The 12,479-nt window shown below is 41.2% G+C and overlaps 1 protein-coding gene across 4 annotated transcripts in view; it reads left to right on the forward strand.

Annotated features, from left to right (window-relative positions):
* The window catches only part of ASCC1 (activating signal cointegrator 1 complex subunit 1), a 104,473-nt gene that overhangs the window by 38,944 nt on the left and 53,050 nt on the right, over nucleotides 1-12,479 (forward strand). For all 4 annotated transcript variants that reach the window (XM_008145406.3, XM_054729224.1, XM_054729225.1 and 1 more), the window contains exons 6-7: nucleotides 2,183-2,319; nucleotides 10,164-10,283. In XM_008145406.3, the coding sequence (XP_008143628.2) occupies nucleotides 2,183-2,319; nucleotides 10,164-10,283 (257 nt within the window). The remainder of the gene's footprint in view (nucleotides 1-2,182; nucleotides 2,320-10,163; nucleotides 10,284-12,479) is intronic.

Consider the following 12,479-nt stretch of genomic DNA (forward strand, 5'->3'; position numbering starts at 1 on the left):
CCCAGAGACGCTGACTGGCATAGAAACTGACCAATCAGAACCAAATCTGGGTGAATGTAAGGAGCCAATGGCTGCCTAGAAGGCAGAGCTTTTGACGCTGATTGGCATAGAAACTGACCAATCAGAACAAAATCTGGGTCAACTGTGAGGAGCCAATGGCTGCCTAGGAGGCGGAGCTTTTGATGCTGACTGGCATAGAAACTGACCAATCAGAACCAAATTGGCCGGCAGAGGAGGGCAGTTGGGGGCGAGATCAGGCCAGCAGGGGAGGGCAGTTAAGGGTGATCAGGCAGGCACGGGCAGTTAGGGGCATCAGGCCAGCAGGGGAGAGCAGTTAGGGGCGAGATCAGGCCAGTAGGGGAGGGCTGTTGGGGGTGAGATCAGGCCAGCAAGGGAGGGCAGTTAGGGGCAATCAGGTAGGCAGGCAGAGGCAGTTAGGGGAGATCAGGCAGGCAGGCAGGCAGAGAGGTTAGGGGCGATCAGGCAGGCAGGCAGAGGGGTTAAGGGCAATCAGGCAGGCAGGCAGAGAGGTTAGGGGCGATCAGGCAGGCAGGCAGAGGCAGTTAGGGGCGATCAGGAAGGCAGGCAGAGAGGTTAGGGGCAATCAGGCAGGCAGGCAGAGGGGTTAGGGGCAATCAGGCAGGCAGGCAGAGGGGTTAGGGGCAATCAGGCAGGCAGGCAGGTGAGTGGTTAGGAGCCAGTGGTCCCAGATTGTGAGAGGGGTGTTCGACCCTGGTTTAGCCCAGTAAAACCCATATCAGACTTCTCCCTACAGAACTACTGTATATAGTACATTTATATTGTTTTAAACCAGTGGTCGGACATCCCCCAAGGGGTCCCCAGTTGGAGTGGGTGCAGGCTGGGCTGAGGGAACCCCCCCTCCGTGCGTGAATTTCGTGCACCGGACCTCTAGTATATCATACCTAATAAAATGGTAATATGCAAATTACCATCACTCCGCTACGCCCACGATTGGGCCGTTGGGAGGCTGGGGGCGGGACTCGGGGTGGCTGATTGGGCTGACTCACGAGTCCCTGCCCCCCATTCCTCCTGCCGTCCCCAACGGCCGGAGCTTCCGGAGGACCCATGGGGCCAGCGGAAGGCGCCGGTGGCGGAACTCCGGGTGGCTGATTGCGTGGCTGCCGGCACCAGTTTTCCGCCAGCAGCAGTTTTCCTCTGGCCACCTGCCGATCGGAGCGCCTTCCACCAGCGCGATCGGCCACCCTGAGTTCCTCCAGCGCCGCCAGTGGAGGAACTCTGGGTGGCCGATTGCGCTGGTGGGAGGCGCTCCGATCGGCGGGTGGCCAGAGGAAACGGCGCTGGAGGAACTCTGATCACGCTGGCAGCCAGAGGAAACAGGCGCTGGAGGAACTCTGATCGCGCTGGCGGCCAGAGGAAATGGCACTGGAGGAACTCGGAGTGGCCGATCGCGCTAGAGGCCAGAGGAAACGGCGCTCCGATCAGCGGGTGGCCAGAGGAAAACTGGTGCTGGCGGAAAACTGGTGCCAGCAGCCAGATGAAGGAAGGTCTTTTGCACGAAACTTCGTGCAACGGGTTTCTAGTATATATATAAAAGCCTAAGCGACCGTTCGACCAGTAGTTATGATGCACACTTACCATTAGGGGGCAGACGCTCAATGCACAGGCATGGAAACATGGAACAGACTGATGAATATCAGAGGGAAGGGGGACGGGGGAGGGCGGGAAGAGATTAACCAAAGATCTTATATGCATACTAGAGGCCTGGTGGTGCACGGGCTTGTGCACCGTTGGGGTTCCTTGGCCTGGCCTGCAAGGATTGGGCCGAATTCGTGCCCCAGGCCTCCGACATCCCCTGAGGGGTCCTGGATTGCGAGAGGGTGCAGGCCAGGCCACGGGACCCCTGATATGGGCCCCAATCAGCCCCCAACGAGTCTGTGCACCGGGCCTCTAGTTTTGATATAATTTCTGTATATAGTGTGAGGTAAGGGTTTAACTTCATTCTCTTGCATGTGGATATTCAATTGTCCCAGCATCATTTGTTGAAGAGACTCTCCTTTCTCCATTAAATTGTCTTGGCATCTTGGTTAAAAATTAGTTAATTATATATAAATGTGTGGGTTTATGTCTGGACTCTAAAGTTTGTTCCTACCACTTGCTTTTGTATGGGCTGAGTTTCTTGTTTTTCTCCCTTTTATAACAGGATCATGGAGTTGATAGCACCATTTTCCAGAATCCCAAAAAACTTCACCTAACTATTGGGATGTTGGTACTTTTAAGTGAGCAAGAGATCCAGCAGACATGTGAGATGCTAAAGCAGTGTAAAGAGGAATTCATTGAGTGAGTAATCCACAGGTGTGGGGAAGGGTGGTCACCTGTACTGGCTTTTTTGGAGTATCAAAGACTTGTTTTTGGACTAGAGAGCAGGGGGACATGGGAATGAGGTTTGTTGATTCACCCATTTGTAACACTTAACATTGAACCATTATCTGAAAGGTTTAAAATGTACTTAAAGCATATATTTACAAATTTTTATGGAAAACCTTTACCTTAAAATATACTAGTTTAGTAGGCAATTTTTTTTTTAATAGGACATGCCATTATTTTCTCCAAAAGGAAATTCTCTTCATTATCCATCAAAGAGTATAGACTACTATATTAGTTTTCTGTATTACTATAAGGTTGGTGGTTTAAAACAATATAAATGTACTATATACAGTAGTTCTGTAGGGAGAAGTCTGATATGGGTTTTACTGGGCTAAAATCAAGGTGTGGCAGGGTTGTGTTCCTTTCTGAGGCTCTAGGGAAGAATCTGTTTCCATGCCTTTCAAGTCCAGCTTCTAGCGGCCACACACATTCCTTGGCTAGTGGTCCCCTTCCTCCGTATTCAACACTAGCAGCGTTTATCTCTCTGACCCTTCTTCTGTTGTCACACCTCTCTCTCTGGCCACAGCAGGGAAAGGTTTCTGCTTCTAAGGACTCCCATGATTTGATTGAGTCCATCCAGATAATCCAGGATAATCTCTCCATTTTAAACTCCGTAACCTAAAGCACATCTGCCAAAGTCTCTACCATATAAGATAGCGAATTTACAGATTCCAGATAGTAGCATGTGGGCATCTTTGGAGAGCCATTATTCTGCTTACCACGGTAATTCAACACTATAACTTGATTCTCTAGGAAAGTCTTCGTTGTATTTCAGAAATGCAGACTTTAATTTTCTTTTTTTAATACAGGTAATTTTGTGTAAAATCAGTGTGAGGATACCAAAAGACCATCCAAGCAAATGTTTTGGTTCAGAGAAAACATTGCAGAGTTGTTATTCTTTTTACTGTGAAATTTTAATTTACACGTAAATCAACCCAAGGAACACAACCCTGCCACACCTTGATTTTAGCCCAGTAAAACCCATATTGGCTTTATTTCAAAGAAGCATCTCTTCCCACCTTTCACTTTACTCCTTTTACTTAGGATTAATGAAGAACAAGGGAAATTTGAAAACTGACTCACTTGAGCCCGGCCAGAGTGGCTCAGTTGGTTGAGCATTGAGGAAGTCAACTGATCCATGTCTCTCTCTCTCTCTCTCTCTCTCTCTCTCTCTCTCTCTCTCTCCCCCCGCCCCCTTGGGTGAGGATTAAAAAAAAAAAAGAAAACTGGCTCACATGAATAGTTTTTAAAAATTTATTACAATATTCAGGTCCCATACTATTGTATCATTGCCTTGTAGAAATGGGTTATCTGGTTCATTGGGTGAAACAAGGTAAAAGGATTAAAAATTTTCCCTAGTTATGTTGTATATAAAACTATTTAATACAATGACTTAATTTGTGGTCCTCTTCTCCTTTTCCATTGTTTTGAAGACAAAATATTTTTTTGAGCAAAATCATACAGTCTGTTTATTCTTTCTGAATCTCAAACAGCAAATAATACTTTTGTCTTGTTTATTCAGTAAAGGAACATAACTGTCTTTTCTCAATCTTACCTGAAACTCAGAATAATTTGTAGTTAGGTATTTATAATTTTCCTTGCAAAAAAGAAAACTTTATGCTTTACCTTACAAAGCAGAGCAATTTTACCTGGTTTAAGAATGAGTTCTGATACCTTAACTTATACCCAGGGTACTTTTTGCTAAACAAAACTGAAAGCAGCTGCATTTTCTTGGCTGCCATTGGAAGAATCCTGATAAAAAATTTTTTAAGGTGGATAAAATATTTGTTTAGAGAAGTATTTTTTTAACCTTATGAAAAATCACTTCACCATGTGTGAGAATGCAGCCATCTGCAATCCAGAGAATTCTCACCAAATCGGCAGAACCTTTATCTTGACTTCCCAGCCTCCAGATCTGTGAGAATAAATGTCTTTGTTTCAGCCACCAAGTGTCTGGTATTTTGATGACAGACTGAGCAGATTAAGATATTGCAGCAGCTGTGTTTTCCTCACTGAACCAATTTTTTACTTTTTGCCTGTTGTTCCTGATTATATGGCACTGAATCTGATTGTCTCAGATTCAGTGCCATATAAGATTTAGATTCAGATTCAGTTTCCATAAGACACCAAACACTCATTAAATAAACTTTCTTCTTAAATGAAAAAAAAAATAAAAAATCGGGTCACAGGTTTTTAATCACCGAGGTTTTATCCTGAGCTATGTGAGGATTTAGCTGAGTTCCTCTTTTTATGTCTCTTGGTGCCTTTTGTGACTAAAGGCCAAAATCTAAGCCCTTTAAGCATGTTGGGGTTGATGTGCATAGGCAATGAAGATCAGCCTTAATAGTTCCTAAGAATTTTTGACATGACAGGATGAAAACAGTAATTGTAGTTTTTCAAATTCAGCAAAGCTTTTGAAATAGGACAAAGTTACCCTGCCAAAAATCTGCAATGCAGGCAAAAAATTTTGAACATGCTCTTTTCAAGAAACTGGAAAGATTTGAAATCAGCAAGTAAAACAAGCCTCTCCGACCCTTTTCTCCCATGGTTCCCTCTGCCACACACACTTGTTTAGAAAGTATACAATGCAAAACTAATTTATTTCTGAGGAGGAGGATGAGACTCAGAATTGGTTGTTTGGATTGGTTAGAAGTGCTTTGTTCTCCTAAAAAGAAGAAATATCTCTTTAAAAAAAAAGCTTATATTACAGGTCTAATAAGTAAAATGTATCATCTAACCTTTTTTTTCTTTATTTTTGCTCTTTGATGTTAGCCTTTATATTTCAGTAAACAATGACATTTCTAACCTGAGCCTTTTATGATGTAAAGATCTCAAATTAAAATATAAAAAATAAAAACATTGAAAATGAATAGATCAGTGTATAATTTGCTATAGTTTAATTTGATGGCTTTTAAAATTAAAGTATTAAATATATATGGTTATATTGGAATTTAATTAAAACTGTGGTACTGTGTAGGTATTTTAAAGAAATGGATGGTTGAATATTTGTTTTAAATTTGGTGGTAGTGTTGAGTTTAAGGATGCTACCTGATGAGAAACAACTTTGATTTCAATTCTTAGGCTAAAGACTCGTGTAGCTATTTAGAATTGTTCCACAGTGAATTATTTACAGAGTGCAGGAAACACTGAAGCTCTGCTTGTGTCCCTTGTGACTTTTCTTTGTGAGATATAGAGCGCAAACAGTGCAGTGGCTCTGAGGATATAGTCCGACAAATAGGCAGCACTCTGGAGCTCCAGCGTCACTCTACTTGTTCCTAAGTGTTCCCAGTAGGCCTGAGGTTAATCCAAATAAGTTAAAAAGGGACAAGAGTGAGGAGAGAAGAGGAGGAAAAATACCCATGGGCAAATGTTAGTTCCTAATTATTGCCTCAGATGTCACTGAATTGAAAAATGTGCTCACTGGTGTTCCAGGTGGAATAGTTTGGTCACCAAGACGAAGAGCATTTATCAGGCAAACCATCCTGTTCTTTAATCTCCCTCTTGATAAATCCTAGGGAGAGGTTGAGTTTTAGTTTCTACTCATAGGGCAGGCTGTAGATCCTGCTTCATTTTTTGTTTTGTTTTGTTCTTGGCATCTCTTCTCATTCCAAGGATTTGAGATCCTTTATAGAGAGGACATATATACAAAAGAAATGTTAAAGTCAGAGAGATCAGAAACCATAGAGGTGGGATGGGGAGAAAATTCTACCTGAAAACCAAGGTAAGATAACTGTACTTGAGCATTAAAATTTAATGCTGTTTTCGAGCACCAGTATACTTGAACTAAATTCCAGAAAGAAACACAGCAGTTATTATAGTTCTTTTTTTTTTTTTAATCCTCACACGAGGATATTTTTTTATTGATTTTTATAGAGAGTGGAAGAGAGGAGGAAAGACATAGAGAAATATCGATGTGAGAGAAACACATCGATCAGTTGCCCCCTGCACATGCCCTGTCCTGGGCCCAGGCTGGGAGGAGCCTGCAACCAACTGCATATGTCCTTGACTGCAATCAAATCCGGGAACTTCGGTCTGCAGGCCGATGCTCTATCCACTGAGCCAAACCAGCTAGGGCTGAGCTATAGTTCTTATCTGATAAAAAGGAGCATAACAACTTTTTAGGAGAGAATCTTTTTCTGGTTCTAAAGTCAAGAGAAAAACTGGTTGCATAAATCTTAACATAAATAACCCAGAATGATGATAAGCAGTATTTTTTACAGTTTTCCAGAAGATCCAAGAACATTGTCCACATTTCTTTTTCTTGTATTGACCTTTAGAAGTTGAGGATATAATCTTATATAAAAGGCTAATATGCAAAGTGTCCCCTTGGGAGTTCGACTGGGAGACTGGGAGTTCAATCGCTTGCTATGATGTGTGCTGACCACCTGGGGGTGGCGTGGAACGAAGGAAGACCCCGGCTGGCAGCCGGCAGCTGGAAGGAAGGCCCCTAATTGCTGGTCAGGCCTAGGGACCCTAACTGTGCATGAATTTTGTGCACCGGGCCTCTAGTCCTATATAATAAAACCCTAATATGTAATTCGATGGAATGGCGGAATGACACGCACTGATCACCAGAGGGCAGACGCTCAACGCAGGAACTTCCCCCTGGTGGTCAGTGGGCTCCCAGAAGCCAGGCTCACTGCTGGCAAGTGCAGCTGCAGTGGCAGGAACCTCTCCCACCTCCGCTGCAGGTGGGTGTTAAGGAGCGAGGGGTCCCAGACTGCAAGAGGGCTCCTGGACTGTGAGAGGGTGCCAGCCGGGCTGAGGGACACACACACCCCCACCACCCCAGTGCATGAATTTTGTGCAGCGGGCCTCTAGTATTAAATATTAACCCAGTGAGAACATTTTAGTGGGAAACTAAACTAATGATATGGTGCTTTTTGGTGATCTGACTGTGCAGGGTTAAAGGTGAAACAAATGTAGAGGAATGTATGGTTAGTATTAAACTGTTTTAAGAAGAAGTTTTGTTGTGTACTTTGATAGGATTAAATAGAAGTCTTTCATTTGAATTCTTTGACTATTACTTGGAATGGAGATACACTGGATTGTTGATTGAAGCTACAGGCCTCAGATAATAGTTCAGAGATTGGCTTGTGTTTTTGGAATATCCCACTTATTAGAGGTACTTATAGGATACTTATGATCAAGGCTGTAATTTTTCTCTTTCAAATATCTGTCTAGAATAGTTCAATTATTTAGTTTTTTATTGAGATAAATTCTGGTCTTATGCAATAATATGGCCTTGAAGTTTTAAATGAATCTTTACCATTGGGATTCCTAGACTACAAATAGTATTTTATGGCTTTAATTCAATATCAAGAGAACTTTCTTGTTTTGCCTTTTGGAATTGTCTTTTGGTGCATCCTAGCAGCCTTTTATCTTTGAGCCAGTACCACATTTTATTCAATAACAGTATCACATGTGTCTACATTCTTCTCAAATTTGTCCAGAACAGCTTCTCCCTTTATAGTAGAACATCAAGTCAGTGTTTACCAGAGATTTATGGGGTACCTATTTAAGTAAGGCACTGTGCCAGGTGTCGGGGATATAGGAGTGGACAAGATAGATGTAGCCCCTGCCCTTCTGGGCTTGGAGAAGGCTGCGTGTGTGAGCTGATTTTTAGTTGGGTTTTAGCCTGGCCCAGCAGGGCCTTCTCTGGTTGAAGTATAAGCCTATTTAAGGGTCTGGGAAAAAGCACGGTGGTGGGCTTCACTGAGCATGAAAGTAATATATGTTAGTTTAGTGAGTTAAGAAAATGTAACCACACCCAGATCAAGATGTAGAACATTGCCATCACCTCATGAAGTTCCTTCGTGCTTTACCCGTTTCCAGTAAATTCACTTACTTGAGGAGTAACTACCGTTCTGATTTCTATTACCATAGGTTAATCTGGCTTGTCCTTTAATGTCATATATATTGAATCATTTGGTATATAAACTTTTTGTGTTTGGCTTCTTTTGCATATTTTAAAAAATTTTAACTTTTTAATAGAGAATACATTTACATGATTCAAAAATTTAAAGGTACAAAGGATATGCATGGAAGAGTTTTCTTCCCACTGCTATCCCACCAAGCACCCTGCTATCCTCTCTAAAGGCAACAGATGTTAGCAGTGTCTTTGTTTCTTTCCAGAGATTTTATGTACGTACAAGCAAATATATATATATATGTGTGTGTGTGTGTGTATATATTTTTTTTTTCTTATCCCCATTTTTTTCATAAATAGTAGTATATACATTGCTGTGTACTTTTTTATTTTTTATTTTGACAAGGTGGTTTATTTTCAAATTGACATAAAACTCTATAGAAGCCCTGTCCACCACTGTCTCTGCTTTCCCGGTTGTAAACTGTCCTTTAATACTTCTAGCAGTGATCGTGTGTGGTGTGAGGTAGGGGTTCAGCTTCCGGGTGGTTTGTGTGTGTGTGTGTGTGTGTGTGTGTGTGTGTGTGTGTGTGTCTTCTTTTCTTCTGGATTTTCAACCTCCAATTTATGGAGAGGCTGGTAATTTGTCATAAGTCAAGGGTCCAGGTAACCACACACCAAAAGTCTCCAGGAGGTACACAAGAAATAAGAGAAAGGAATTAAAACATTTGCTGTGTACTTTTAAAAAATATTTTTTTATTGATTTCAGAGAGTAAGGGAGAAGAGAGAGAGAAGCATCAATGATGAGATAGAATCATTGATCGGCTGCCTCCTACACACCCACTACTGGGGATCGAGCCTACCCACCCGGGCAAGTGCCCTTGACTGGAATCAAACCCAGGAAACTTCAGTCCACAGGCCGATGCTCTATCTACTGAGCCAAACCAGCTAGGGCCTTTTTTTAAACTTAAAAAGATAATCATTACGTATCAGTACCTGAAAAGCTTCCTTAGTTTTGAATGGCTTATTTATTGCTCATAGTGTTTCAATTTATTTAATCAGTCCTATGTTATTGGACATTTAGCCTGTTACCATTCTTTTGGTACTCCGAACAATGCATCAGTCAAAACCCTATTGCGTCATATCAGGAGGCACATAATGTTTGGTCGTTTCTTTTTTGTATGTGTGATAAGCTTGATCAGTCAACTTGAGAGTGATCAGCCTGATCCATTGTTTAGAGGGGTCTCTTTATATTTCCTCCAGCCTTTTGTCTAAGTTTTAGCATCCATTGGTGAGCTTGCAGAAATCCATTGTTTTATCTGGAGTTGCAAAATGGTGATACTCTAATTCCGTCATTACTTCTGCGTTTATCAGTTGGAATTCTTCTGTGAAGAACTGTTCTTTATCAGCTATCATTGCATATGTACTTGAATTCATAATTATTTCATTAGGTTTGGTTCCTATAAATTGGGTTGTCTGGGCAAAGGGTTTCTTTTATTGAAGACTTTTTATAAATATTGTCAAATTGTACTTAAAGATGTGATATTAGCTTTTATACCTCCATCGTTGTTATATGAATGAAATACTGTGCAACTTGTAGAAATAATGATGTAAAACCTCAGAGATGGTCAACACATCAATTGTCTTTGTCAATCAGAACTCTCATTGCTTGCCTTTTTCTTAGAGTGCTTTTTGGTGTCACTCTGGAAATACTATGTTTCTAGTCTGTGTGCATTAAACATGTATTCATTTTGAAATTAAAAGGATGGTTAAATAATGTGGTTAGTAAAAAAATCCAACAACTTAATTTTTGTAGTTTGACTATGTATATTAACCATGTTTCAAAATATAAATAAATAATTATAAAAATCTAATGGTTTTTCCTTTGCAGCGACATTGCTGGGGGCAAACCCCTAGAAGTAGAGATGGAAGGGATAGAATACATGAACGATGATCCTGGCATGGTGGATGTTCTTTATGCCAAAGTTCATATGAAAGATGGCTCCAACAGGTATGTTTCTGGAACACTTCTTTGTTTTAGTCAGGAGCTGCCTAAAAGCATCCCTGGAAGTTCAACTAGTTTTGATTCCTTTTCTTTAAGATCTTATTATTGCAAAGAGTGTGTCAATTTTTCTTCTTTTCTTTTTAATAGTAAGCTGATATCTTGAAAGAGGAATTTGTTGTAGGAAAAAGTACTTTAGTCTGATAATTATGAAGTTAGTTTGATGGTAGATATTGACAGTAGCAATCTAGTTTATTAGAAGGGAGGAAGGGTGGCATTTTAGGTTGTTAGTTATAAAAGTGAAATAATGCAGATGTAGTGAATACCCAGGCAAAATGGGGATGATAACTATATAAATTTCATAAGATTATTATGATTGAATTAATCTATATAAAATGCTTTAGAATAGTGCTTGGCATATATACTAACTCATCAAAACATACATCAACAAATGTTTAGCCTTGGTCAGTGTGGCTCACTTGGTTGGAGTGTAGTCCGGTACACTGAAAGGTGGTGGGTTCAATCCCTAGTCAAGGCATGTTTGGGAAGGCAACCGATAAATATTTCTCTCTCACATCAATGTTTCTCTCTCTCCTTTTCCCTCTCTCTAAAATAAATAAGCATGTCCTTGGGTGAGGATTTAAAAAAAGTTTATGCCCTAGTGGGTTTGGCTCAGTGGATAGTGCATGGCCTGTGGACTGAAGGGTCCCTGGGTTCAATTCTGGTCAATGGCACATGCTGAGGTTGCAGACTTGATCCCCAGTAGGAGATGTACAGGAGGCAGCCAGTCAGTGATTCTCTCTCATCATTGATGTTTCTCTCTCTCCCTGTGACTCTCAGAAATCAATAAAAATATATATTTTTAAAAGTACTATTTTTTATTTTTGTTTATTACCACACCTGCAAACCAAGCTATTTCTGAGGCTATACTAGGCATCCAGAGCCATTGCAGGTTTTGGTGAGCAGAGGAACCGAACTTAGTGAGCAGAGGAACCCAACTTGAATTAGTTTGTTTTTGTGTGATCTTTTCATTAAGGTAACTTAGAACAGAGCTCACACTGAACCAGAAACTGTCTAGAGACGTGACTTCTTTCATTCTGCATAATGTCTTCAAGATTAATTCATGTTGTAGCATGTATCAATACTTCATTTCTTTTTTTAATATATAGTGTTTTTTTAAAATTGATTTCAGAGAGGAAGGGAGAGGGAGAGAGAGATAGTAAACATCAATGATGAGAGAGAATCATTGATCTGTTGCCTCCTGCATGCCCCCCACTGGGGATTGAGCTTGCAACCCAGGCAGGTGCCCACACTGGGAATCTAACGTTGACCTTCTGGTTCGTAGGTCAATGCTCAACCAATGAGCTAAGCTAGCCAGGCAATAGTTCATTTCTTTTTATGGCTGAGTAAAATTTCATTGTGTGGAATTACTTTTGTTTATTCATCAGTTGATAGACATTTGGGTTGTTTCTACCTGTTGGCTATTGTGAATAGAACTGTTTTCAATTCTTTTGGGCTGACTCACTTTTTAAATGATTGAAGTAATGATTTTAATTCCCTTGATTAACCTTGTAATTTTATAGGGCATCATAGTCACTCAGCCTGACTGCTATTAATTTGTTTCCTTATCCTCTGTTATGGAATTTACTTAATTTTTGTCAGTATTAGTATAAACTTTATTGTTGTAAGACTAATATCTGTGATGGTTTTATGCAGTTAACATGAAGCTATAAGAAAAATATACATGGAATTACAGTGTTTCATGAAATAAACTAGTGAATATTTCCTAATTTAGGCCTTCAAGTCTTTTTTTTCCCCCCTTCTTTTTCCCCCCCTCTCCCACCCGTTCCCCTTCCCCGCCCTCTCCTTTCCCAGCCCCCTCCCTTCCCTATCTCCTCCCCATCTCCTCTCCCTCTCCTTTCCTCCCTCTCCTCTGCTCAACCACACTGCTTCACTCTTTATTCTGGCCCCCACTTTGCAGACCACCCTCCTCTCCTGTACCAAACCCCGTTCTTGTCTCTGTCTCCTGGGCCAGTACAGAAACTAGAACAGAATGTCCCCATATCTCTGGGCCTCCTCTCTGCCTAGCTTGGCTGAGGACCTAAGCCGAGACTCCCCCATCTGCAAGTGCAACTCTAGAAGGACTGTTACATGCCATGTAAAGGAAGTTGGGTTTTCATTTGATCATTTGTTTTTTTAACAAAA

This window comes from Eptesicus fuscus, chromosome 17, assembly GCF_027574615.1.
Source record: "Eptesicus fuscus isolate TK198812 chromosome 17, DD_ASM_mEF_20220401, whole genome shotgun sequence".
Lineage (NCBI taxonomy): Eukaryota > Metazoa > Chordata > Mammalia > Chiroptera > Vespertilionidae > Eptesicus > Eptesicus fuscus.